Source organism: Pseudonaja textilis, chromosome 2, assembly GCF_049901715.1.
Source record: "Pseudonaja textilis isolate UNSWEBS1 chromosome 2, rPseTex1.2, whole genome shotgun sequence".
Taxonomy (NCBI): Eukaryota; Metazoa; Chordata; class Lepidosauria; order Squamata; family Elapidae; genus Pseudonaja; species Pseudonaja textilis.
The window spans coordinates 227,445,874-227,472,320 of record NC_141991.1 but is presented as its reverse complement, the minus strand read 5'-3'; the positions used below and the strand labels follow the sequence as shown (position 1 = coordinate 227,472,320).

At 37.1% G+C, this 26,447-nt stretch overlaps 1 protein-coding gene across 7 annotated transcripts in view; it reads left to right on the top strand.

Annotated features, from left to right (window-relative positions):
* PIK3R1 (phosphoinositide-3-kinase regulatory subunit 1) overlaps nt 1-20,838 on the top strand; it is a 62,223-nt gene extending 41,385 nt beyond the window's left edge. For 5 of the 7 annotated variants that reach the window (XM_026717444.2, XM_087927206.1, XM_026717453.2 and 2 more), the window contains 9 exons: nt 10,153-10,255; nt 10,908-11,006; nt 11,106-11,286; nt 12,019-12,144; nt 13,039-13,181; nt 13,285-13,461; nt 13,561-13,629; nt 14,678-14,848; nt 16,515-20,838. In XM_026717444.2, the coding sequence (XP_026573229.1) occupies nt 10,153-10,255; nt 10,908-11,006; nt 11,106-11,286; nt 12,019-12,144; nt 13,039-13,181; nt 13,285-13,461; nt 13,561-13,629; nt 14,678-14,848; nt 16,515-16,704 (1,259 nt within the window). In that variant the 3' untranslated portion in view covers nt 16,705-20,838. Of the gene's footprint in view, nt 1-6,314; nt 6,669-8,608; nt 8,794-10,152; nt 10,256-10,907; nt 11,007-11,105; nt 11,287-12,018; nt 12,145-13,038; nt 13,182-13,284; nt 13,462-13,560; nt 13,630-14,677; nt 14,849-16,514 lie in introns of those variants that run through there. The other 2 variants (XM_087927208.1, XM_026717461.2) reach the window with 2 other exon arrangements.
* The last annotated feature ends 5,609 nt before the right edge of the window (nt 20,839-26,447 follow it).

The following is a 26,447-nucleotide window of genomic DNA, read 5'->3' as shown; positions in this document are numbered from 1 at the left end:
TTTTCAAACGTGCTGGTACTGCTGCGTTCTAGGTACCGGCCCTGCAGGTCCACCCCATTGAGCCTGCTGCACTGGAGGGACCTGCCCAAGCAAGTCTGAGCGGAGCGGTGCAACAAATCAGTGGGGTGAGCCTGGGAGAGAGAAAGAGAGAGAGAGAAAAGAGAGAAGGAAGAAAAGAAAGAGAAAAGGAAAAGAAAGAAAAAGGGACAAAGAAAGGGGGGCATGGAGGGATGGAGTGGGGAGGGAGGGGGAAAGAGAGAGAGAGAGAGAGAGAGATTGAAATGAGGCCTAGTTTAGAGGCCCTTTTCCACATTGAAACATCTTTGCCAGCGTCTTTGCCAGCACATTGAAACATTTTTAGCTTCTATTAATTAAAGGTTTTGTGGACAAAACATGGCCAAGACTTATCAGGAAGCTCTCACATTTTGTTGAGGCTTTAAACAGGATCCATTGGACCAGATCTCCACCCTAAAAAATTACTTTTCCCCAATGTATTACAGTGCCAATTCTGAAGAAGGCAAAATCAAAATGTATTGGTAAATTACGAGAACACACACATACTCCCTTCTAACCCTGCTGGAGCAGGTGATTGGACTAGAATAGATATCTCATTATCTTTCTTCTCCCTCCTTCTTTATTACTTTTTCTTTCTGTCCTTTCCTTCCATCCACCCCTGTTTCTTTGTCCCTTTTTCTTTCTTTCCCTTTTCCCTTTCTCTTCTCTCTCCCTCTTTCCTCTCTCTTTCCCTCTCTCAGGCTCACCCCATTGACTTCGTGCACAGCTCCGTTCAGACTTGCTTGGGCAGGTGCCTCCAGTGCAGGGGGCTCAATGGGGTAGAACGCGGTGGCGGCAGGATGTTTGAAAAGGAGAGCAAAGCCACTCTGGCTTTGCTCTCCTATTCCCAACGCTGCATTCGGGGCAACGCCCCGAACACGGCAGCGGCTTTCCCAACGCTGCATTCGGGGTGGAGCTCGTTGCACCAAAGTGTGCAAGTCAGTGGGATGATCCTACGGGGCCTTGCCTCGAACGCGGCAGCGGGATTTTTTTTCACCCCAGAATTGTGCCCTGCCGCTCACCTCCAGCACCCCCCTGCCGCCTCTTAGTGCCCCCCTGCCGGCCCCCTTGCCTCTCAGCACCCCACAAAGGCACCCCACCGCCTCCCAGGGGGTGGTACCATCCACTTGGGAACCACTGGTCTAAGGTTAAAGTTTTTGGGGTTTGGGGAAAAAAAACCACAGAGTCAGGTAGAGTATTCCAGACATTGACCATTCTGTTGCTGAAGTCGTATTTCCTGCAATCAAGTTTGGTGCGATTAACCTTGAGTTTGTATCTATTGTGTGCTCTTGTGTTGCTATGGTTGAAGCTGAAGTATTCATTGACTGGTAGGACATTGCAATGTATGATTTTATATACTATACTTAGATCAGACCGAAGGCGGCGTACTTCTAGGTTTTCTAGGTTTAGAATTTCAAGTCTGGTGGCATAAGGTATTCTGCAATGAGTAGAGGAGTGGAGAACTCTTCTTGTGAAATATTTCTGGACTTTCTCAACTGTGTTAATATCAGATACGTAGTGTGGGTTCTTGAGCCTGTGAGAATTGAACTACCAAATTCTTGGCAGTCAGCAGAAGTAGCCTGCAGTTCTGAATTCTAACCACTGCACCACCACATGGCTCAATATTAATAGTTTTTTCTCAAATAGGATAATGAATAAGGTTTAAGGATAACCTTAAACCTGCTTTGTGATGTATTCTTTAAACTATACTTTTGTTCTTCTCTTTAAAGTGTTGTTACTCTCTTGTGGACAGGAAAGTAGTTAAAAACAAGTCAGATTATTGGTTTATATAATTTAGTATGGTCCACAGTTGCTCCCTCAGTTTTCAGACAAAAGTGTTTCTCAGCCCTATTGGACCAGTTAGGCATCCTTCACCATAGGAAAGTTAGAAATCAGGGAATAAGAAAACAAAAATAAAGGAGTTCCGTCGAATTGGTGAATACCTTTTTTGGCCTGCTTCTAATCTCTGGATGACAAATTCTTCTTTCTTAACATATAATATAGCCAAAACAATTTAATTAGTCCAGGATTTTTAACTAACTACTGAATATGAGCATAAAATCTAGGTGAGAAATCTATTTTAATACACAGAAAATTAAGAAAACCATATATGTGAGTCTCTTTAAAGGAAATTCTATGTATAATATATTTTTATGAGAACTTTGGCAAAAAGGAGGGAAAAAAAACCCCTTTTCCCCAAGATTAAGTTATACAGAACCAGGGATGGGAGTCTACCAGTTCAGACCGGTTCGGGCGAACCGGTAGTTCTGGTGAGCATTTGGTCCCGCCTGTTTGCCCCTGCTTCCTGTGCTTTATTTCCTGGTTTTTTAGCACAGCTGATTCACACGCAGGAGTGGTTTGCCACGCCTCAGCTGTTTTAGTCCCAGGGGATGCAGTAGAAGGTAAGTAATAGAGTTGAAAATGGGCTTTTAAAAATGTAGAGCACGTACGCAAAGCGCGCGCCCTCACCAAACAGGTTGTTGCACCACTGTACAGAGCTATCTAGAATAAGCTCTTTGAAATGCAGTAGGATTTAATTTGTGTAAGTATACACCTAGAATGCCCTATCAGGAACTATATAGGGCTGCAAAACTGCCAAATCTGTATTGGAAATACATAGGTTGAAATTGATGCTTGTTGTATATCAAATCATTGGTTAGGCATTAGGCAAGAAAGCAGGAAACTGTGAAGTTAGCCATGAAAGCAAGCTGAATGACTTTGGGCCAATCACTCGCTCCCAGCCCAACCCTCCTCACAGGGTTATTGTTATGGAGAAAGCAGGAGGAGTAACCATACGTTTACTGGCTTGAGTTATTTGTAAAAATAATAAAGGTGAGAAATGAATGAATAAAAAACTTGAGTGAAGAGAAGATATTATGGTAATTAAATGAAGACATGACATATTTTATAACAGAAAAATATTAAAGACAAATCTCAGTTTCAACATGAATCACAGGCCATTTGTGCTTAGAATCGAATGTAGTTGACATTACATCATTCCAACCCCTTTATTCAACTTGAAGTGAATCAGTATTACAATATTTGTCCAGCAGAGGGCTCTCTTTTTTACTGAATAATAATAACCGAGCATACCATTTTAACATATTCAATACTAAATTCAGCACGGTGCTTTGCATCAGAAGCTTGTTATTCTTTAATATAAATTGTAGATAGAATCACTGAAGCAGCCACAGTTGAATGTTAGACCCTTTGTACTCATTCAGTTTCTGCTTTGAGAATTAAGTTGTCAAATGTCAAAATTCTGCCCTTTACAGCACTTAATAAAAGAGAGAAAAAAGAAAGCAGAAGTCCACAAGCTAGTTTCTCCATGCAATGCCATGACTTTACTCTCCTTTGTGTGTGGAGCTATATAAGAAGGTTGCCTCCAGTAATGGAAATACTAGACTGGGAGCACATTAAATACCACCTCCAATTATAATACTCCTGATAAAATCTATGCATATAGGACAACAAACTTCCATGAATCATTAAACATGACATGAAACAATTTCTTAACTTTAGGATGTTGCAGTTACTGTTTTTTTATTGCAGTGAATTTACAAATATTTAGGTTTGGAAATAGTCTCTTCTTTCTTTGTCCCAGCAAAAAAGTTGTTGTTAATCAGTTTGTGAGCTGCTAGGTACCATGAAGATGGAGTAAGGATCCATAACATTTTGAACTAATAGCTTCTGCAGATTGTGGGTTTCCCACTCCTGATTAAAGTCTTAGCCAAGATTGGAGCTAAAAAAAAATAGTAGTTTTCTGCTTCTAAAAGAAAACAAAAAATGAGTACCCTAGTACCCTAGTTATCTTGTTGCTGCCTTGTGGAAAGTGTTAGTAATCAGCAGTTATCTAATTTTTCTGTCACAAAAAGCACAAAATTCAAAATGTGTGGAAAAATAATGTTTATGGAGAACTTGTTGCTGCCCAATATAACTCATTACTGCTGGATAATGGTACACTATGGTATATGTAGGACAGGGTTCTTCCAAGTATTGCATAGCAGAGTGTTACAAAAGATGTTAAATACATAAGCAAACAGATTGTAGTCAAAGTTTAAAAAGCAAATAACATTAAAAGCCTGCTGATTCGTAAGGCTTTGATAATGTTTTATGTAAGAAATAAACATGTTTGTCCAAATTGTTCTATTTCTACCGGTGGGCTTCATTGGGAGCCGAGCAGGAAAAAGAAAACCAAATAAAGAATGAAAATTAGGTCTACAAGCTAGCAGTCATGTTAGAGGGCAAGAATTCAAACCAGTTTGGCTAGAGGACAGGAACTCAAAGTCCATACCTACGATAACCAGTCCATTTTAGGGGGAAATGCAAGGGAGAATTACTACCAGAGAAATAGTCAGAGAAATGATTGAAGTCTGGTAAATGTGTCCTTTGTCAATCAATAGGAGTGCTGAATTACACCACCAGCCTATCTGGTACTTAGGAGTCGAGGCCATGGTGGTATAAAGAAACAACAATTAATGATTTAATAGCTGGCCATTAGTACCCTAATTAACAACTAAAACTTATTCACAACCAGGAATCATAAAAAAACAATGCACAGGTCAGCCCAGTGTATATATTCTGGAGAGAAAGAGAGTTCCCTGATGATGGACTTCAGCACGAGCACCAAAGCTTGGGAAAATAAATCTTTGGTCACATTGATATTGGATTCTGCAACATTTTCCTGGGATACAGTATATATACCTTCATTTATGAGAATTACTACCACATAACAACAGTCTTCTGTTGTCAAATTCGAGAATAGTTTGGGCATATCTTTTTCCCAGAATTATTTATTAAAGTGTGTGTATGCAGACCATAGTGCGGGAATGACATTAGGAAGAAGATTTATTAAGTCTGCGTATGCACGTGTGTGTGTGTTTTCTCTCTCTCTCATACAGTTTTTCAAACATTATTTCCCAAATTTCCTTTTCATAACTCCTACCTTTTAATATTCTGAACAGGAACTGACCTACTGTATTTATTCTCTGCCTCTATTTCTTCTTCAGTATATCAAGCCAAAAGTATAGTGAGGGGAGCAAGAGGTGAAAATTTTTCTAGAAAGCAAAAGCAGCTGGGGAACACTTTTCTGGGGCGTTCTCCTTCAGCACCCATTACAACCGTATCGTTCTCAACCATGCCTTGAGTGGAGGTTAAGAGCAGAATATCCCAAAGCATAATATGTAAAGAAAGAAGGAGAAGAATGTTTAATTTCCAGAGAATATTTGTCTGTTTGCCAAGAAAAGAGAGAGAGAGAGAGAAAAAAAAAGAAACCAAATAAAATCCACTCATTAAGTTGTAAAATAAAATTGTGCCACAAGACTAATGGATTTATAGAAGCTTAGGTACTTAGGGTGTGCCTAGCTGGCTGATATAGGCACTTCTGTAATATTGCTCCCCTCCCCCCAGTACCTTTCTGTTGTCAGGCTATGAGAGGATTTCTTATTTTAATGAAAGTTTGTGGGTTCGACATCCATTTATACTGATTGTAGGAGGGTAAGCGATTTCTTGTTCAACTTTCCTATCCAGATATAGTGAAATGGATTTGATCAGATAACATTCACTTTAAACTCTTTTATCTTGCACAGTGTTATTGACCTCCTTCGACCAAAATAATGGCGTTGTTTAGGGGATCTAATTTATGGCACATCTGCTTGCGAACAAGCCCCATTGGACACTGTGGGAAGTACTTGCAAATAAAGATGCACAAGATTGTTCTTTATATTATAAAAGCTCTGTAGAAGCTGAAACTAGCAAGAGTTTGGGGAGGAGTTAGACTTTAAGTTGATTTTAAATTGATTCTGTAGTATACAGCTTGGTTTGGGGAGTCCTCAGACAGCACCTGTCATTGTGTGGTCCATTGGAAAGTGGTGTCATGAATGCTAAAGAGCTTCTGAATTTGTGGGCTTTTTGAGGCACAAAACTTTACAAGGAGGGCTTTCATTCTATCTCTCCCCCCCACCTCCTGAATTAGCTTAGCCACTTCCTGTATTTGGCTGCTCATAATGCTTTTCCTTCAACGCTGCACGGAGGAGCTGGTTATAGAAACTGTTTTAAGGCTACTTACAATGGTCTTCTCATTTACTTAGCCAAATTGAGACTGGTTAGTCTTGCATTGGCCACTTGTTAGCCGGTGACAACTCTGACTTTGACTCCAGCTCCCCTCCCCCACCTGAAATCCCTTGCTCAGCAAATATTTGAACCTGCCCAAGTTAATCATGAAACTGAGATCTTTATCTCGGAGAGACGTGCAAGCTACAGAGGACTTTTTTTAAAAAAAGAAAGAAAAAAAGCCAGCTAAATTCAGTGATGAAACAGAAATGGGCTGATAGTCTCAGCAAGAAGAGAGAGATTGATTCTTTCCAAAGGGAAAAAGACGTGGAGCTTTCTGATACTACTCGCAGCAGCTTTTTCTTCTGGATTTACCAAGCAGAAGAATTTATTACAGTTTTTGAGATAACTTCTTCCCAATTGTTTCAGAGAAGATTTGAATGCAAGGAAAGTCTGGTTTAATTTGTGTTTTAATCTGTGAAGCTCATCTGAAACCACATTCAGTCTGGAATTTTCAGATTGTGATATACAAGGGTGAATGTGCACCATGCATAGTATGCAAAGTAAGTAATTCTTGATTTAATTTGAAGGAGAGAGAGAGAGAGAGAAACTGATTCTTTAAAGGAAGGAATTCTGGTATGTGTGTGTATGTGTGTGTATGGATTTACATATACCTGGATATCTCTCAATCTCTATCACAATTAGAATAATTTATGCTGCAGCCAAGCAGATTAAATAGTTATACTTTAATAGTCAAAATGTGTTTTAATGAAACCTGTCCAACATATGCTGGAACTGTGGAAAATCACTGGTTTGTCAGAATCTCGCTCTTTCTGGTTTGCCACGTGATGTCATAGCAAGCTAGACTAGTTTGGGTTAAGCAGTAACTTAATCATACAAGTGCAACTGTCCTGAATTTAGCCACCAGTATAATTTTAGTGAGAAAATCCTTTTCTCCCACCTGCAAAATGTATTTTGTTGAAATCTACTTCAGGGAAATACAATGAGGGAGACAGAGAGAGAAAGAAATAACCGTTTAAGGGTTAGTCGTGTTGCTTTATATCTCACATACCCTATGTAAGCAATGTGCTTTGGCGACAGAGCTATTTGGGTAGCAGGTGGGCGAAACTTTTGAGTTTCGCTTGTTTGAGCTGGTGTCTGGGATTCTCTGAAGTGTCCTGTTACTTGAAACAAGTGGAAGGAATCTCTGGTGTCTGTCCACCTAATTGGGCAGGGAAGGGTGGGAAAGCGACTTCAATGGGCTTAAGCATGGTTGTGGTAAGGTAATGAGTTTTAGGTGCATTTATTAATATGGTGCTATAAGTATGCAGTTACAAAATGTTGGTTCTTTCAGAAGATAAAAATGGGTCACGAGATGATTTTTATATGCAGTGCTTTGTGTGTAGAATACATGGCTGTTGCAAGGCAGAACTGTATAAATACCAGTGCAATCATTTGTGTGGCAATTCTTGCACTATTGAGTTCTTTAATCTCCATGTCTGGCCTTCATATGTGAAAACTATGCTGTATATTCAGAATGCAACTCATGACAAGTTGTATAATATGAGAGACTTTTCTGAAGGCTAGAGGAGAAATTATTTTTTCAAAAAAAGAACTTTGCTTTCGGTTTGTTTTAGTTGAGAGATTTTTCAGGGCTTGAGGAAACGTGAAGCCTGATAAACTGATTATCACAAAGATCTTTTGTTTAAGAATGGCAAAACGGGCAAAGTATGGAATCAAGCCAACTAAATCCATGCAAACCAAGTACATTGAAAGAGCGTTCCCTCATTTCCCCAAACATTTACGGGCTGGAAAGTCAGCTAACAGACAGTAAGTGGTTGGGTTTTTTTTCCCCCTTGCTGCAGCCGAGGCGTTTTTGTTCTTCTTTTTAAAAATCAAGCAATTTAGAATATTAACCCCTAAAGCAATTGAAATACTCTGCAAATAGCGACCTATGTCAATCCTACTTAGAAACAAATGACATCTTAACATTTTATTAGGATAAAGCTTATTCACAACCAAACATCCACAAAATAGGCATTGGGCAATACCTCTTGAGGTTTCTGGTTTCTCTCTTTTTCTTTTAAAAACGCCACCATCAAAGCTAAACAATACCCTGATATTGCATTCCTGTGTCTAGAAGGGAAGTAGCTCTCCATCCACCGAGAATCCCACAGTGGTAGTGAAAGAGAAGGCTTCCTGCTGCAGCATATCAGCCTTTGTCAACCTGCCAGGAGTGGAATGTACCAAATGCCAGACAGAAAAGATTAAGGGGGAGGGGGAAACTGAATGTAAACTGAGAAACCCGTTCAGTCTTTTTTTAAATAAATAAGATCAGGTGCCGATCATTAGTGCCTGCTCTTTCTGAAATGAGAATTGTTGTAAGATTAACAATGAATAACAAAAAATGATGAAATAGGAGTGGTCCAGTGACATTATTTTTGACATGATTGGCTGGGGATTATGATGTAATAGGTTACAGTGCAGCCCCTTAGAGGTTTTAAAATGAATTCCAAGACACCATTACAAAGAGATCCTGACTGTTTCGTTTTAACTGAGCTTTCTTGCTGAAAGTCATACAAATGTACAACACAGTCTGGAACATGGAAGAAGTGGACCTAGAGTATCCTAGGACAGATGTAAATTGTGGCACAGACTTGATTTTTTACATAGAAATGGACCCACCAGGTAATAGTAATACTATACTGCAGCATTATGATTGAAAAGGCAAGCGTATTCTAGATATTACAGTTGCTGTTATTAGAGTAGGGTGAAATGTTTAGGAGGAATTTTGTGATATTGTTCAGTTGTATTTAATGCATGGAAAAAAAGAGTCAGGAAGAGGGGTTTGTGCAAATGTCTTTTTTCCTTGTTAGATGAAACTGCAATTGTTGTATGTTTCTGTTTTAGTTTTGTTCTTTCACCTGTAGGTCTGTGGTTATACCGAAAAGGGGGTCTTGTTTTCTGTATCATGATTGACTCAGAATGCAACCAGGAAGCTGCTTTTTTTTTTTAAAGAATGCTATCATTAAAAATTGTTAGTCAGTATTACAGTTTATTAGATGTGATCCTGTTTATCTGCAAGCATTTAGCACAGGATGAGCAGATTGTTACCTTTCCTTAAACCTCTGAAAATGCAATTGTCGTTTTGATTTATATGTTTCATAAATGTTTAGTGGGCAAAGGCATGAGTGAACTTTAATGAGTGAACTTGATGTTTATGTATTTTTAAAACATGACTCCCTTTAGCCGATAAGCCAGGGAATACTGCAGTATTTTTTTCTTTTTGCCACCCCCGGGTGTATGTATGTATGCAGCTTTGATATTGAGCAACAGAGAAGTATGTGGCTTGAATCAGTATTGCTATTTGAAAGAGTTTTATCCTACAGACTGCTCAGATTAAGGCAAGGGATATCTGGTCACAGATGGGCTCCTTAAAGTGTTTGGGGACAGCACATCATGAAAGGAAGCATAAGAAACCCAGGTGTGTGCTAAAAGATGTAGTAGTACTGATGATTTGCTGATTTGTTCTTAAACCACAGCAGGGCTGGAGTTGATAGCAAGGCAATTCCCCCTGGGTAATTAAATTGGGGAAGGAGGGCTTAAAAATAATTGCATTGTATAAAGTGATGCACCAAGAAATTAATAACAAAAGATGTGGCATGAGGAGGAGACTAACTTCAGTCTATACATTTGGAAGTCTAAATTGTGTTCTGTTCTAGATGGAGGTGGGAGGGCTGTTGACTTGGAAGCACAAGACTGTCAGATAACAGAGGCTGCAGTCTTATACCCAGAAAAAAAAAATGACCTCCAGTTCTGATAAATTAGTTTCTTTCTTTCTTTTCTTTTTGTTGAGTTAATTTTGCATGCACGCTATTTGGACTGGTTAATGACAAGTTAAAAAATATGGCAGATGACCGAAAAAAATGAAAATTCAACTTGCAATAGTTTAATAGATGTAAATTAAACATAGTTTCATTAAAGCATTTAAAATTATATTGCCTGCAGGCTATAGCTAAGCTATTTTATTTTTAAATTTCATTGCAGCATTGCCTCCAAAGCCTCCAAAGCCTAACACTGTAACAAATAACGGTATGAATAATAACATGTCTTTGCAAGATGCTGAATGGTACTGGGGAGATATTTCAAGGTGAGAGAAAAATATATCTTTTATCTTAGTGATTATACATGTGTTTAACCTGCACTATATTATGATAGCTTTACAGCATTTGTACTACAGTTTCTGGATGCACAACATATAAAATAATTAAAAGTATATGGGTACATACATTGCCAAGAATTTTAAAAAAAGAGAGAAAGATTCATTAAACATTTCTATGCTGTTTTGCTCTTACTGCAAGGATATCCAGAATTTACCTAGATTTTTACATCTAAAACTTTTAATGCACAAGACTAGTAATACGAAACTTATCTATCCTTTTCCCCTTTTCTTTTGTATATACAAGTTACTATCAAACTCTTCCATGATACAATTTTTGGGAAAAAAGATTAATTTAGTTTAGTTTACTTTATTGTCATTGCACCTTGTACAACGAAATTAAATGCCATCTTCAGTGTACATTATCACTATAAAAATAAAACACTAAACACACATGCTTCTCATTCTATACAAATTAATTGAAAACCCGATATTGCATTAATATTGCACAATTATAGTTGCATTATAATAACTCAAACATTCCAGTGCTTACCTTGCAATCAGAAAAAAGTAGGAAGGTTATGCAAAAGGGTGCTCTTCCTTGAAGAGATTAAATCAGAGGTTGCTTTTCGTTCCCTAACAGGGAAGAAGTCAATGAGAAACTTCGTGACACTGCTGATGGCACATTTCTGGTACGAGATGCCTCCACCAAAATGCATGGTGACTACACTCTCACACTAAGGTAAAAACAGCTGAATCAGGTATCATCTTTACATCACACTGCAGACGAAGAAAAAAATAATCATGAATGTAGCTGAGTCTTTTTTTCTGAACTTTACAGGAAAGGAGGAAATAATAAATTAATCAAAATCTTTCATCGAGATGGGAAATACGGTTTTTCAGATCCATTAACATTCAGTTCCGTGGTTGAACTAATAAACCACTATCGAAATGAATCTTTAGCTCAATATAATCCAAAACTGGATGTAAAATTACTTTATCCAGTATCCAAATATCAACAGGTAACATATGCATCTTATTCCCTTTCTCTTTTCTGCATTAATACTAATGAATTATGTAAAACCTTAAATTATTTTGTAGATATGGCAACTCAAAACCCTTAAAGTTAATGCTGTGGAAATTATACCAAAAAATACATGAACAATAGCAATGCTGTGGAAATTACACTGAATTCTGAAAACAATTCTTATTGTTAAAATTAATATGTTCATTTTATTGGAAGCAAATTCTGGGTTCCTGTCTAAAAGAAAAATCTCATATCATGAAATATTTACTAAGGTTAATCAAGGAAGATTTTTCTTGTTGCTTTTTGTTTTTGTAAATTGATAGCTGACATAGCTTCACACCTGGATGTGTTTCAGATGTGAAGGATGAAGAATGAAAAACTATCTTTAGGCTGATAATTATGAGCTAATTTGTATAACAAGCCCAATTCCACAATGACCACTATTAATTTTTAGTAGCAAACCAAAAAATATATACGATAAAAAAAAGGGTTCACATGCAATAACTTATTAGTCTAATAAACTCATCCATTTATCCCATAGCAAGAGATGGTAGCAGCATTATAAGCAATGGTTTATGTTCTGTACAGAAACTATTCTACAAGCTTTCGCATGATCATTCTTTTGCAAATTATGAACTTCGATTGCTTGCTGTTTTATGAAAGCTGTTAATACTGTAAGAAAGGGACTGTGTTCATTGAATGTATTTCCATGTATTTATCCTCCTAGGATCAAGTGGTTAAAGAAGATAGTATTGAAGCTGTTGGAAAGAAATTACATGAATATAATATTCAGTTCCAAGAAAAAAACAGAGAATATGACAGACTCTATGAAGATTATACAAGAACATCTCAGGTTAGCAGTGTGGAATGTCAATTACAGTTTAAAATATAAAGTAGTTTATCCAATAGACACATTAATCCAGTGAAATTCAGTTTGATGGAGTTTGAGGCTAAATCTTGACCTTTCAGTTTCAGTTTTAAAAGCAACATGGTTTCAAGCAAGATTAGGATTGATTAATAGTGCTAAACCATCCAAATATTACTGATGTATTGCTATGGTCTCCCAACAGCAACTTCAGCAGTAAATTAGTAATAAGCTTTTTCTTTAAAATTAGGTATATTGTAACTACAGAAAACCTAATGGCTTAGAATTATTTAGATGAAGCATTCACACAGTATGTCCACAATATAACAATATATTACAAGTATATTATAAACTATCTCTGCATAAATACAAATATGTAGGCCTATTTAAATTAGAGAAGTACAGTGCTCTAAAATATTATTTCAAGTATTTTGATAAACAATTTCTCTAAGATATTCCTTGAATGCTTACATACATGGTATACATAGGTATTGTTTTTGAATGCCAATGATTTTAAAAGGAGGATGGTTAATGAGGCATTCATACATCAGCCACAAAGAGGAACTATAAAAGTAGGAAATGCTTTGTGGAAATAGCACATCCTTTCCATGCAGAATCTTCTGGGCTCAATCTACCCTATTTCCAATTAGGCCTGGAAAAGACTAGACTAAAATCTTGGAAAGCTACCTCTTGTTGTAGAAGATAATAGTGAACTAATAAATGCTGTACAAGACATCTTTTTCAGTTCTATCCTTTAGTCCTATCCCTTTTATGGTATGATTTTTTAAAATCATTTTTTTAAAATCATATCATAGAAGTGCTTCAGTATTACTCAATTAGTCACTTTTAAAGTATTATTAAACCACTTTTCCTTCTATCCAGGAAATTCAAATGAAAAGAACTGCTATTGAAGCATTTAATGAAACCATAAAAATATTTGAAGAACAGTGCCAAACACAAGAAAGATATAGTAAGGAGTATATTGAAAAGTTCAAACGGGAAGGGAATGAAAAAGAAATACAAAGGTTGGTTACAATGCTTCAAAAGTATATATTTTAATATATAGATGTCTTCAGAAAAAAATAGAAACCAGAATGGAATGTAAACATGCCAAATTATTTTTTCCAGAATTATGCACAATTATGAAAAGCTGAAATCTCGAATAAGTGAAATTGTGGACAGTCGACATCGACTGGAAGAAGACCTAAAGAAGCAGGCTGCAGAATACAGAGAAATAGACAAGCGCATGAACAGCATTAAGCCAGACCTTATACAACTCCGAAAAACTAGAGATCAGTATTTGATGTAAGCATTTGTGAATTCCAGCCTTTTAACTGCACTTCTTTCAGTTGAATTTCTATGAATGTTATCTTGATTAACTGTGTTTTCAAAACTGCTTTCTAGGTGGCTGACACAGAAAGGTGTTCGGCAAAAGAAACTAAATGAATGGCTTGGCAATGAAAATTCGGAAGAGTGAGTATCCAAAATATTTCAGTGGGGGGGAAATGTTATCTCAGATTCTGATAATTGCGTTTTTAAACATTCAATGTAAACATTTATAAATATAAATCATTTTATAACATATGTGCGGATAATGCAGTATTTTTATCAGTCCAAGAGCTTAGCTTGTAAATTCATTTTTTTTTTTGCCTAAGAATTATTCAATTGATCTCACTATTGATCCAAAGTTATTAAGTAATAGTAAATAAAAACTTCTCATTCTTTCAATGTATTGCTTTCTAAAGCTGGAGATCAAAATATACATGGTTCGGGTTATTTTATAACCAGTTCTCAAAACCCAGGTGCAAACTTCAATTCCTGCTACCCACTGATAACGTTTATAGAAAATTCTGTTGCCCTTCTATTATGTTCTATAAAGAATAATTTCCAGTAGGAATTCCTTGCATACAAAGCTCAATTCGTCATTTTTAGCAACATACAGAGAATAATAACATGACTGCAGTACTTGTCTATAACTCTTTAAAGCAGCTGCATCTTTTCCTGGGATTGTGCAGTTGCCTTTTCAGCTGCAGGTGTTCCAGGCAAAGGACATGGAAGCATTAAATGCATAGAGGTTGTCCTCCACATGGTTTGAAGTATCTTTTTGAAATGAAACCCAAAGTATTGCACGATCCTACTTATTTTAAGAGGTCTACTTTTTTCCAAAATCTAAATTTATAATTTCTAAGAGTTTTAACCTTAATTATTTGGGTCAAGTGAATAAGAACCACTTAATAAGTTTTCACTGAATTATAGTGAATAGTCCAAAATATATAATATACTATATCAGGAAAGTAAACGTTTAGTTAGATTTATTTTTATAAAACTAAACTTTATAGACGGACACAGAGAGAAGAGTGCCATGCTATATAATACTGACTTCTCTGAAAACCTAGCAATGGGCTTTATGGTCAACAAAACAGCCTTGGGTCAAAGAGTTTGATTTTGTTACAAATTCTTGTATTATGCTTAGCCTTTTATTACTTCTGGTTTTTAACTGCTTCATGTTGCTTCTGAACAGCCAATACTCTATAGTAGAAGATGACGAGGATTTGCCTCATCATGATGAACGCTCATGGAATGTTGGAAATATCAACAGAAGCCAAGCTGAAAATTTATTACGTGGGAAACGAGATGGAACATTCCTCGTTCGGGAAAGCAGCAAGCAGGGTTGCTATGCCTGTTCTGTTGTGTATGTATTCAAATATTTACCCTGCTTCTTCAGCAATGAATTGAACTCCCTCTATTCCCTCCTTGTGTTGATTAACCAAAGCTTGGATCCATGCATCTGATTGGGTTGCCCTTCAAAGGATTATTGTAATATCGGTTTTCTGGCTTGAAATAGTTGGTAATGAAGTAATGGGCAACAGCCTTTCAGCAAATAGTTGTGAAAGTATGGGATTCTGATACCCATTAAATTGACCACCTAATTTCAGAATATGATAGGTCATAAATATAAATATTCTTTGCAAAGAATATTCATTACCAGATTACAACTAGTCCTTGAATTATGATGGAAATTCCGACTGGAGTTTCTATCTCTAAGTGATACAGTCACATGACATTGTGCTTTACAATCCCTTTGCTTAGTGATGGCATTCCCCACAGACTTGGTTGCCATTGTAACTTTAAGCCTGCAGAGATTGTTAAGCAAGGACCTCACATGACTGTAACATGGAAAAAAGGTGAAAGTCTCCAGCAAGCAGGCCAGTGGGTGAGAACTGCAGGTGGGTTCTCTAGACAGACTTTGCAGAATGCAGCCAGGTGTGCAGCAGCCACAGGTGGGCATCACAGGTAGGGGTTACAGAGCATGGAAAGGTGGCTTTGTCATGTGGGCAGGCAGGCAAAAAAGCAGTGGAACAACTTGGAACCTCCTGCCGCTTCACCAGTGACATTGCTTGTGAGAAACAAGCATGAACGGTTGCAAGTGGTGATCACATGTCCATGGGATACCGCAAACATAACTGCAAGCTGGTTACTAATGGCCCAAATTGTGATTATATGACCGTAGAGACAGCCACAACTTCATAGACTGCTCATAAATCTCTCTTGTTCAGTATTCTCATAACTTTGAACAGTTGTTGAATGAGGACCATGTGTATTTTTTCCACCAAGCTACTCTAGCTAACTTCGTTCATAATATTACAGAAGAGAGCCAACTGTATCCCTATTTTGTAATGTTCCTCTTTCTATTAAGCATTTGTTTGCATGATGCATTTAAATTCTAAATGCCCACCAAACCCTGCCTAGTGCTCCATGCCTTGTGGCTAAATTTATTTCTAGAGAATATTGATGTATATGCTTTCTTCATGCTTAAAATGGTATGGCTTTGGCTTCCTTAGCAACAATCTATTTTATAAGCCAGAGGGGGACTGGACTGTGTGCAGTTGGGTTCCCCCCACTGACACATACTCAGTGGAGGCTTCCATCTGAATGTGATGGTTTTCAGCACATTCTGATAGAATCCATCCCACTCAGACTCCTCTTGCAGTTGCCAAAACTCTTTGGGGAATTGAGGAATTCTTCAAAGCAAGAGCAGAGTTGTCTTCCTACTGCTGATAAAGGCAATCTTCCATCAGCCATGGGGACAAATTTCCTGCAGAGTACTGATAACTTTGAACAGCACTGGAATCTGATATCTATAAGAAATATTTGGAATGAAATTGGAAGAGTTACTGAGAAAGGCAACTTTATCACCTATGATGGAAGGACAATCAGAGCAATACAGTGTTACTGATTTGATAGGGTTGCAGTAATGGGTCAAAGAATATTGCTGTAATGTTATACCAAGAACAAGTTATATAAGAAAATGTCTCTTAGCAACCATTTTTAAATCCTTTTTTCCTTCTTCTTCTTAGTGTGGACAGTGAAGTGAAGCATTGCGTCATCAACAAAACACCTACTGGGTATGGATTTGCAGAGCCATATAACTTGTACAACACACTGAAAGAACTGGTGCTACATTATCAGCATACTTCATTAGTGCAGCACAATGACTCTCTCAATGTCACATTAGCCTATCCAGTATATGCACAGCAAAGGCGATGAAGATGTTAATCCTTTGGGGTTATCTCTTTTTATTAAATACCCACAAAGTTAATTCGGCAGTCTTGAGGCTTCTGAGCAAAGAAGGCTATTGAGTTGGAGCTAAGGTGTCAAAGCCTTCAGATGGAACTGAAGCTTTCTTCACAACTGCAGTGGGAGAGGTCACGGTTGAGAGCTATGGACACACACTTCTAATCTAAAGTGCTTTTAAAAAAAACTAAGCAAAATCAAAAATGCAGCGAAAGAGAGAGAAATGCTACACCTGTCTCCCTGCAGGGACATAGTGGCCTTTAATCATGGTGCTTTTGACCATCCCTTTGAAGCTTTCCTAGCTCTAAAGTTGGAACTTTGAAGACCCTGATGTGCAGTGGGGGGGGCCATGTAAATGGCGGCAGAATTTCTCAGTCATGACGTGGAGGATGTTGGTGTGCAGTGTGCAGTGGATGCAGTTGCCGGCATTGTGGATTGCTGATTTTCTGGTGAATGATATGTAGCAGAATGGCACTTTCAATTTTAAGGGACACTTTAAGACTCTGACAGGGTGTTCGTTGGAGAAATGAACGTGGTAACAGAAGTGCCAGGAAGTGGTTTTTGTTTAGACATTTAAAAATCTTGTTTTAAGATATTTAAGACTGAAGAGAACTGGACTTTCATGACAAGTAGTAAATAATATGTACATAGTTCGGGATGACTAACTATCATAGATGGATGCTGTCAGAACCAACTCATTCTATTCATTTTTTTGTTTGGATTCCCTGCCCCACCCCCCCCTCCAAAAGTTGAATCCTTACACTGCTATGCAATACTTCATTTTTCTATATTTGTTTCAAGTGTAACTAAAGGATAAGCTGTTTCTGTTTTTTTTTTCTTATGTCATCTCAACATTTTTCAAGCTCATTTTTTTTGTGTGTTTTCATGTTGTCCTCTTTCCCTCCCCCCTTTTTTTAAATAAATGTACAGGTTATTGGAAAATGTTGGTTTCAGAATTAAAACTATGAACAGGGTTTTTTCCCTTTTTGTAGCATTTTGAGCTGCTAGCTCAAGGTTACAATTCAAGATTAATTTCTCAGCTAAATATTTTGTTGGGCAGTGCCTGATAAGCGTAAAAGCTGCTTTATTCAATAAAAATAAATGACTATTGCAAAAATATCACTTGAGTCCAACAATTGTTTTAAAAATATCTTCACATAATGGTATCCACTATATTTTATTTAGTTTTTAGATTATTATCTTGATTATATGTTTTATTGGGAAGAAATTCTACTTTGAATGTTGCAGATAAGCAGGTGAAAAACACTGACTACTAAAGTACCAAATTTAATCCTTCAGAGTTATTTGCCATGTGTAATTTTGAACAACCATTTTAGATACTGCATCAAGATATATTTTGCATCCCATGGAAGAATTGTTTTTCAGCTACTGTTTAAAAATATACAATTAGGTATACCTTTGGCTTTTCATACTGTTCTGAGTAGAGAATCAAAACAAATTTAGGAAGCTCTGTCTCTGTGATACTTACCTCTCAGAATCAATTTCTGTTACTTTTTAAATGAAGGGGAAAAAATTTAAGTCACCCTAAAGAACAAACATATCAGGTATCCATGTAATTAAATTAATGAAAGAAATATAAACCTCCGTGTTACAGTATTTAACCAAATTCTACATTGCTTGACCAACATAATAAAAATCATGATGTGTTTTATAGTTTCACAGATTAATGTTAAGGAACTCTGGAAGTCTTTTCTATAGTGAAGCAAAAGGAAAGCAGATCTTATGGGATATTTCTTTATGGTTTCAACCCCATAGGCAATCTGTGCTTCTAAAGAGGCATTAAAGACTATTCTAGATGTATTTTTATTGTTTGGTAACACTATGAATAAATTAACTTCAGTCCTCTTGTTTTTATTTACCCATATATTTTATATTGAAAACATTTGTTCAGAACTTATTAACTTTGCTTTCCTGAAAAATATGCAGACTTGAGACATATTTAAAAGCCAATGGGGTTTTTACAAGCACTGGAGAGCCCGGTAGAGGTGGGGGTTTTTTGCGAGCTGTAAAGCAGTTATCTCCTGGTGTTTAGTCTCACTAAAGTCTCGCCAAAATCAGTGGGATTGCTCCCAAAATCTACTCCAGAGGAAGTTGACTAAAAATTGCATTTTATTTCCCAGAGCAAAGATTAAGCCAAATGTATGCCAATTTTAATCAGTTTGTTTATTCTTCCCACTAGATTTTTTTAAGAGGAAGAAATCTGCATTTTGCTCTTGATTATTCTTGAAGGGCAAATTATGACCAGTCACTGAATAGCAAGTAATTTACTAACATGCACTTTTTGTGTGAAAGAGACAGAGAGATTGATAATGTGCATCAGTGGGTCCTACACCTGATTTGTCATCATCTAATTGGCTTTATCCATTCTGATTACCTCTAGGTCCCCTTGATGGGGAATAGATGGGGCCTAACTTCTGTCCTCCCACATTAAAACAAAAGCCAGCTGAACAGCAGTGTTTCATTTACCATTTAGTGCTGTGCATTGTTGGTATTCTACTGAGAATCATGCAAGCAGCCTCTCAAGAACTAGGTTGAATATAGGTTGATCAAGCCTTGAGAACTGCATGCACAGTTAATATATGGTTACCAGTCCAACATTTGGTGCATACACAAAATCATTGTGTGTGTGCATGTCCCTCTCCGAGGATACAGAGAGACAAACTTAAACTTCTGAGCTACAACAATAAAATAACAGGGCTTCTGAAACATGAACTACCATGTTTATACCACGAATACAGCTACTTCAGACAAAACAAGTTATGGATTCTGTAACTTGAGGCTTAGTTTTGTGGTTTTGATGTACTTTTGTATATGTGTTTGTGAAAGAGAGAGTGTGTATAAATGGGCCATGTTCTGATTGCAGTTTTCAGTGAATCTAAATGCGTAGTGAAACTTTTCTCCAAATTTCCCAAGTCTCTAAATTGCCTGGAAGGAATTAACGTTGACAGGGTCTTTCAAGGCTTAGTTATTATTATTTGTGTTAACAATTACTCTTTAAGAATTCTGTAATCTTACGTTTCATGTTAAATGAAATAAAAAATCATTGGAAATTTTAATTCAATTCAGAAAATTAAAATTTTATTTTATAAATGATACTTGAATAAAGTTTGCTGTACATGCAATTCTCGTATTAAAGTCAGCATATTTTAACTTTTATTGAAAAGAAACATGCAAATCGATAATAGCTTCAAACTAAAGCTTCACTAATAAAAAAAAGTGATGATATATGGATGTATGCAGGCTAGACTGGGTAATAAAAGACAAAAATCCCAGTGGCAAACTAATTCGGTAAATGTCCAGATTATTGTCAAGAAAGTTACATATGGTTGTTTCTAGAAAATCACCAAGAGTCAATCTGGTTTCATTGGAGACTTGACCTTATCTTATTTGAAAGGTGTATGGAGCTTGGAAAAGATCATGTTTCTAGAATTTGTTTTAATGTGTAAAGCCAAATCTTATGTTTCAGTGTCAGCTGTTATGTAGAAAATGTTGCTTTGTCTTGTAATTAACAATGAGCTATGATGCTTGAGGGAAAATATTGTGATGTTTTCACTGGGGAGAACATCAATTAGATTTAACACAGTGCTTTTGCTATGCATGGTATTCATTTGAGAAAGCAATTCCAATTGTGACTTATTCAGGATTGCTTTTGAAATGGGCAATTCCAAGCACAATGCCTCCCATGGGACATGGCTCAAAATATAATATTTTTAGGTTTTGTACAAAACAATTTTAGTAAAAACTGATGAAAACAGGCCACATACAAAATTAGGGAAGAGCTACAGTGCCATATTGTCCCTATGAGACCGCATTAGCTGCCCAAAATGCTGCTATTTTTATTCTTCGTTTCTCCCCCTTAAAAATAAGCTCTATTTTGTTAAATGTCTTTAAAACATTAAAAACATTTTTTTTAGGGAGGCAGAGGCTAAATGGATGTTGCACGTTGTCTTCAAAAGACAATATTAACGAATGCGCCTCCTTTAAAATGTTGGCTTTCTGAAATTGATGGAGCTGTGTCCTGTTTTTAAGTTGCTTTAAAAATTGTACTAGGTCTTCAACATGAATAAAGATTGTTTTGAAACTGCATTTTATGTGTTAACTACTCAATAATAAGTGAGGTGGGGGTTGCCTTATATTTATTTATATTTTACATCCTTATTTTCTAATGCAGCATAGCTGGCTGGAGAGTTCTAGGAGTTGAAGTCCACAAGTCTTAAAGTTGCCAAGTTTGGGGACCTCTGTTCTAATGAATAGATAGATGACTAAAGATAGCAGAAGTTTCCCCTTTCACCCCAATTCCAAATATGAGAGGAAAACAACTCATCAGTATAACAAACTTCTCTAAAAGACCCATCTCAAAGGCCAAACTAAGGTGCAAGCCTCCCCATATTGTCCTACTTCATCAGGGAGAGCTATAAGTTCCTATTTCCTTTGTCACATCAGGCATGTTTCAACCCTAATACTGTTGGATTTGGATGTTTTGTCCCATATCAATAATGCTCCAGTTCCCTTGAATGTTACCTTCTTCCTGTTTTCATGTCTCAGGGAGACATGATAGCAGTCTTCCAATATTTGAGGGGCTGCCACAGAGAGAAAAGGGTCAAGCTATTTTCTAAAGCACCCGAAGGCCAGACAAGGAATAATGGATGGAAACTGAAGAAGCAGAGATTCAACCTGGAAATAAAGAGAAATTTTCTGACAGTGAGAACACTCAACCAATGGAACAGCTTGCCCTCGGAAGTTGTGGGAGTGCCATTACTTGAGACTCTCAAGAAGAGATTGGACTGCCATTTGTTAGAAATGGTGTAGGGTCTCCCACTTGGGCGGGGGGGTTGGATTAGATGATCTACAAGGTCCCTTCCAACTCTGATTATCTGTTATCCTGGAACAGGGATAAAATTCATGGTCCCTTAAAAAAAGGTGCATTCCTGTTATACCTCTCTTTTCCACCTACTACTATTGTGAGCATCACAGACTTTGTATCTTCTGCCAAAAACTCAATACTTTTGATACCATAATACTTGGAAGAACTCCAAAGAATGATACGTGCATCTTTTCATTTTAAGTATAATATAATGGTATTAATATAGTACAGCCATTGCACCCAAATAAATTTTAGATAAAACAAAGTGACCTTACTCGTATTTTAAGTTTTTTTCTTTTCTTTTTTGCTCTAAAACCACAAGTTAAATCTAGAATCATGGGATATACTTTCCTAACTCTTTGATAATATTTCTCCAACCCTTTTTGATATGATAAATAATTTTATCATTTACCGACACATCATTTTTGAAATTTGACAAATTTCCATACAAATTGTATATAACAGGTTGACTAGCATTTAAGTGGGGAAGGGAGAGATTCTTGGGTGGGGAGGGCGAATTACACACTAGAGTGAAAAAATCCAGATGACCACTAGATGGCACAAAGGAGTTCTGTATCTCTGCTATAATATGGTTGGTTGGACTGCCAGTTTTGGTAAGCCTCTCCCAAGTTTCCTAACAGGGTTGACAGAAACTTTAGGGCAGAGAGATGCCCCAATTGGGTCTATTAATGTCTTCTATATGCCAACCTTTTCTAGATACCATTTGTTTTGTTTTTATTCCAAAATAAACCCAGGGTTGTTTTCCTGAGATTTCTATATGGAAAAAAATAGGCATTTTTCCTACCATGGAACGAGGGGAGCAGTATCCGAAGAGATAACAAGGACTGATAAAACATAGTTCAGTGTCAAAGAACATGTTTTTGATAAAAGAAACATCAGCCTCAGTAACAGGAATCTTCTATTAATATAGTTGCTAAATGTTATTCAAATCCTATCTTGCCTATTGTTAGCACTTAAGGTGACTTAATACAACATAAAACAATTATAATCTGTCATAATTCAAATCAATATTAACTAATTCAAAATTTTAAAAAATCCTGACAATTAAGAATCGGGAGTTGACAGAAAATACCTTTAATAGCTATAGAACTACTTTGAGGACCCAGATTGGGGGCAATATATTGACTCTGTAAACCGCTTAGAGAGGGCTGTAAAGCACTGTGAAGAAGCATATTAGTTTAAGCGCTATTGTTACTGCTACTTTATCCTAGCAGAGGTGGTGTAACTTAGTGTTTGGGAGACAAACTGAAAGAGTTCTCAATTTACTCAAGTGATGAACTCAGTAGGTTATCTTGGGTTATTCATAATTTTTTTTCTCTTGTTTTTTGAAAGTTCAGAATCTATATGCGATAGAGTTCAATAGTAAGTATACATTTGGTTTGGCTTTGTAGTTTTGTTTTCACATATGAGAGAAAGAGACATACCAGCTATTAAGAACTTGTTGAAAGAAGCCTTTTATGAAAGATGAATTCTAATAAACCTGTAGTCAAATACTTCCATCCTCTGACAAACAACCCTGACAATCTTCTTGATACTAGGGTTCCCATCCACCCAGGAAACAATGCACACACACATTTTCTTGCTCTAAGAGAATATTAAAAGCAATAAACAAAAGTGAAATTATTTGGAAGAAATCATTAGGGCAGAGAACCGGTTGTTAAATTATTTGAATCCCACCACTGGTTAATGTGCATACTGCATTGGAACCAGATTACTATTTTTTATCTTCAGATTCACCAGAAAGCTATCCCAGTTCTTCTCCATGGCCTGCACCAGTATTTGCACATGTTGTCGGGTGGGATTCTACCAGTTCATACCTATTCTCTAGAACCGGTTGTTAACATTCTAAGCAGTTCGGAGAACCGGTTGTTAGAAGAAATTACTGGCCTAATCCTGTAAGGAAGGCAGGAAAGAAACATTCTGGTGTTGCTTACAGAAACTGCCCCTCCATTAACCCTTATTACGTTCTTGGCAAGACTCGACTTCCTGTCTCAGCAATGTCTCTGGAGTTTTTTCCCCCTCTTTTGCTGGTACTTTGCTTGTGTGGAGTGACCATTCAAAGTTACAATGGCACTGAAAAAAGTGACATGACCATTTTTCACACAACTGTTGCAGCATCCCCACAGTCATGAGCGGCCAAGCGAGGAGATGCGTGCCTCGATGTGAGTGATGTTGAGTTGGCCACACTCAGCCAGTCACATGACCACCAAGCCACGCCCACCAACTAAGCCATGCCCACAGAACCAGTTGTTAAAAAAATTGAATCCCACCTGTTTGCAACCCATGATCTATGACTTAGCAGTGTGATCCTAGCCATTGTAGCTTATTCAATGAACTGTTATTAAAAACATACATAGTACAGTGTGAGAATCCAGCCTATGCTTCACATACTGAGTTAGACCTCTGACATTAATACAAGACAGTTGTGCTTAAATGAACAGACACTAAGGGCAAAGACCATTCTACATTTTATTTAGTTGCCCCATTTATCCCAGCTAAATTTAAAAGATTAATATATCTGAGGAAACAGCCTCTACAGAGCATTTGCATTTCATGATTTGAAATGGTGTGTATTCAATTCTCTTTTTTGTTTTCCGTTTTCATTAAGCCTTAAAATACTTTATTCCTATAGCTTCTCACTTGATCCTTTCACCTGCTAAATTACCATAAAAGCATTATTGGTGTTGGAGCTTCAAAGTTTAGATAAGGATTTAAAGAACAGCAATCTCTCTACCACAGGAAAAGATGGAAGTGAGAGACAGTAAAATCAGTACAATCAGACATCTGATTCAGAAATTACATAACTGCCAATTCTCTCTGACTAGAACACACCCTCTATGTTTAGATTGCGTGTAGTTTATCACTCCTCTTCTGGGACATCCTTGTTTGTATTTGACTTTTCTTCTGGTGCCATGAATTTAGTTCCATGCATTTATACAAGAAACTCTTTTTTTTTCTGGGTTTCCTTAGTTTCCTTACCCATCCAGCACTTTTTCTTTTACAGCTGGTCTTCAACTTACATCCAGGTTACCACATAGCTGTGTTCGATTTTATGACCTTTTTTGTGGTGGTTATTAAACACCACAGTAGATAAAATGAACCCATTATACCCAAGGGGCTTTTTTTTTTTTTGGCCAACAGTCAGAAGTAAAGGCTGGTTTTTGGTGTTTTTTAAAAAAGTCAAACATTGCAGTCACTTGACCATGGGATGTTGCAAAGAATCCCAAAAGTGATCACATGACCCCCCCCCATTTGGGGGCTGCAGATGGAACTTTGAAACTGGGGCTTAAGTATCTCTTGGGAGATTCATTATAACTTTTAACGATCACTAAACAGCTAATCATAAGTCAAAAATTATTAACTGTAATAAGTTTATGATTTTGAACATATTATGTCTTACCCCTCAAAATCCAGTGCACAGTCAAGTGACTCTTTCCATATGGAATTTATTGAAACATGTCCTAGATACAACAAGATAAAACATCACAGTGAACTAGGCTCTACTTTGAAGCTATATAGAAGAAGAGCTGATGAAGATGATGATGGAGAAGAGTCCCCAACTGTTGAACTGGTGAACATATCTGAATTTTGAGAAGTTATGGCTACTCTGCTGGAGACAGTTTGCTTAGTCACAAAATGGTTGCCACAGTAGACATGTTGTCCCTTGCGGATTTTACTCTGCTAGTCATTGCTGTCTATAAATGGTGGGGCTCATCTTCATTTTAAGGCCATTGAGCCAGTGCTGTGTGAATATATTTCCGTGGTCATGTGGCCAGCATGTTATCATGGAAAGCTGTAGCCCTCCCACTGAAGTGGTACCTATTCATCTACTTGCATTTGCATGCTTTCAAACTGTTAGGTTGGCAGGAACTGGGGTGAGGATGGGAGCTCACTCCATCACACGGCACTCAAGTCTCAAACCTAAGCTGCTGGCTTTCCAATTGACAAGCTCAGTGTCTTAACTGCTGAGCCTCCACGTCTCTTCACAGTAGCCATGACTACTTACAAATCCTCAATTTACTAGAATACTAGCTCTCACCCTTTAGCCTGCATAGATTCAGTTTTCTTTTTTTTCTTGGCAAGTAGTCAAATTCCAAAAAAAGGCCCGGATTGCCCTTTGCCCATCATTTTTACTTTTGAAGAAATTTTATGAGGTCTTTCAAGGATTTGAGTAGTTTCTTTAAAAAGAAGATAATGCTGGAAGCTGGCATTTTGTTTGAGAGTAATTTTATTTAAAAGTTAAACGTCCTTTTTTTAACAGAATAGGAAACTTGGCAGAAGAGAGTTATCTGTGGTCACTTGGATACTGTAATTTTTAAAGTCTGCTTTATGGTTTAGCACACTATGAAAACTTAGCTAATTGTGATTTATATAAGAAATAATGACCAGAGATTTTCGAACATTTTCAGGCTGTCGATCCCACTGGTTAAAATATAATATCTCAGAATCCCCAACCCAATTCCCAGCCCAAAGGCAAAGCTGCAGTGGTAGAAAATTAGCTACCTTCAAGTGAATATTTTGTTTGTACATGCTTTGGGATTGTTTTTTTTTTTTTTACCTCAGTCTGTCACATAACCCCAAGAGTTCCATGGAACAGTCTGAAAAACCCTAGATTAGATCAAAAGCAGCTTATCCCAGTATTATTTTTGTTATCATCGCACAACGTTTGTCCATGTTGAGACATGACTGAATTTTGTTCTTAAAGAAGTGGTTATGAAGAATAAGTTCACCACCTCTTATGTTGGTAAGTGTTAGTCCAGTGTTTTTTAAACTTGCCAACTTTAAAATGTGTAGACTTCAGTGATGGCTG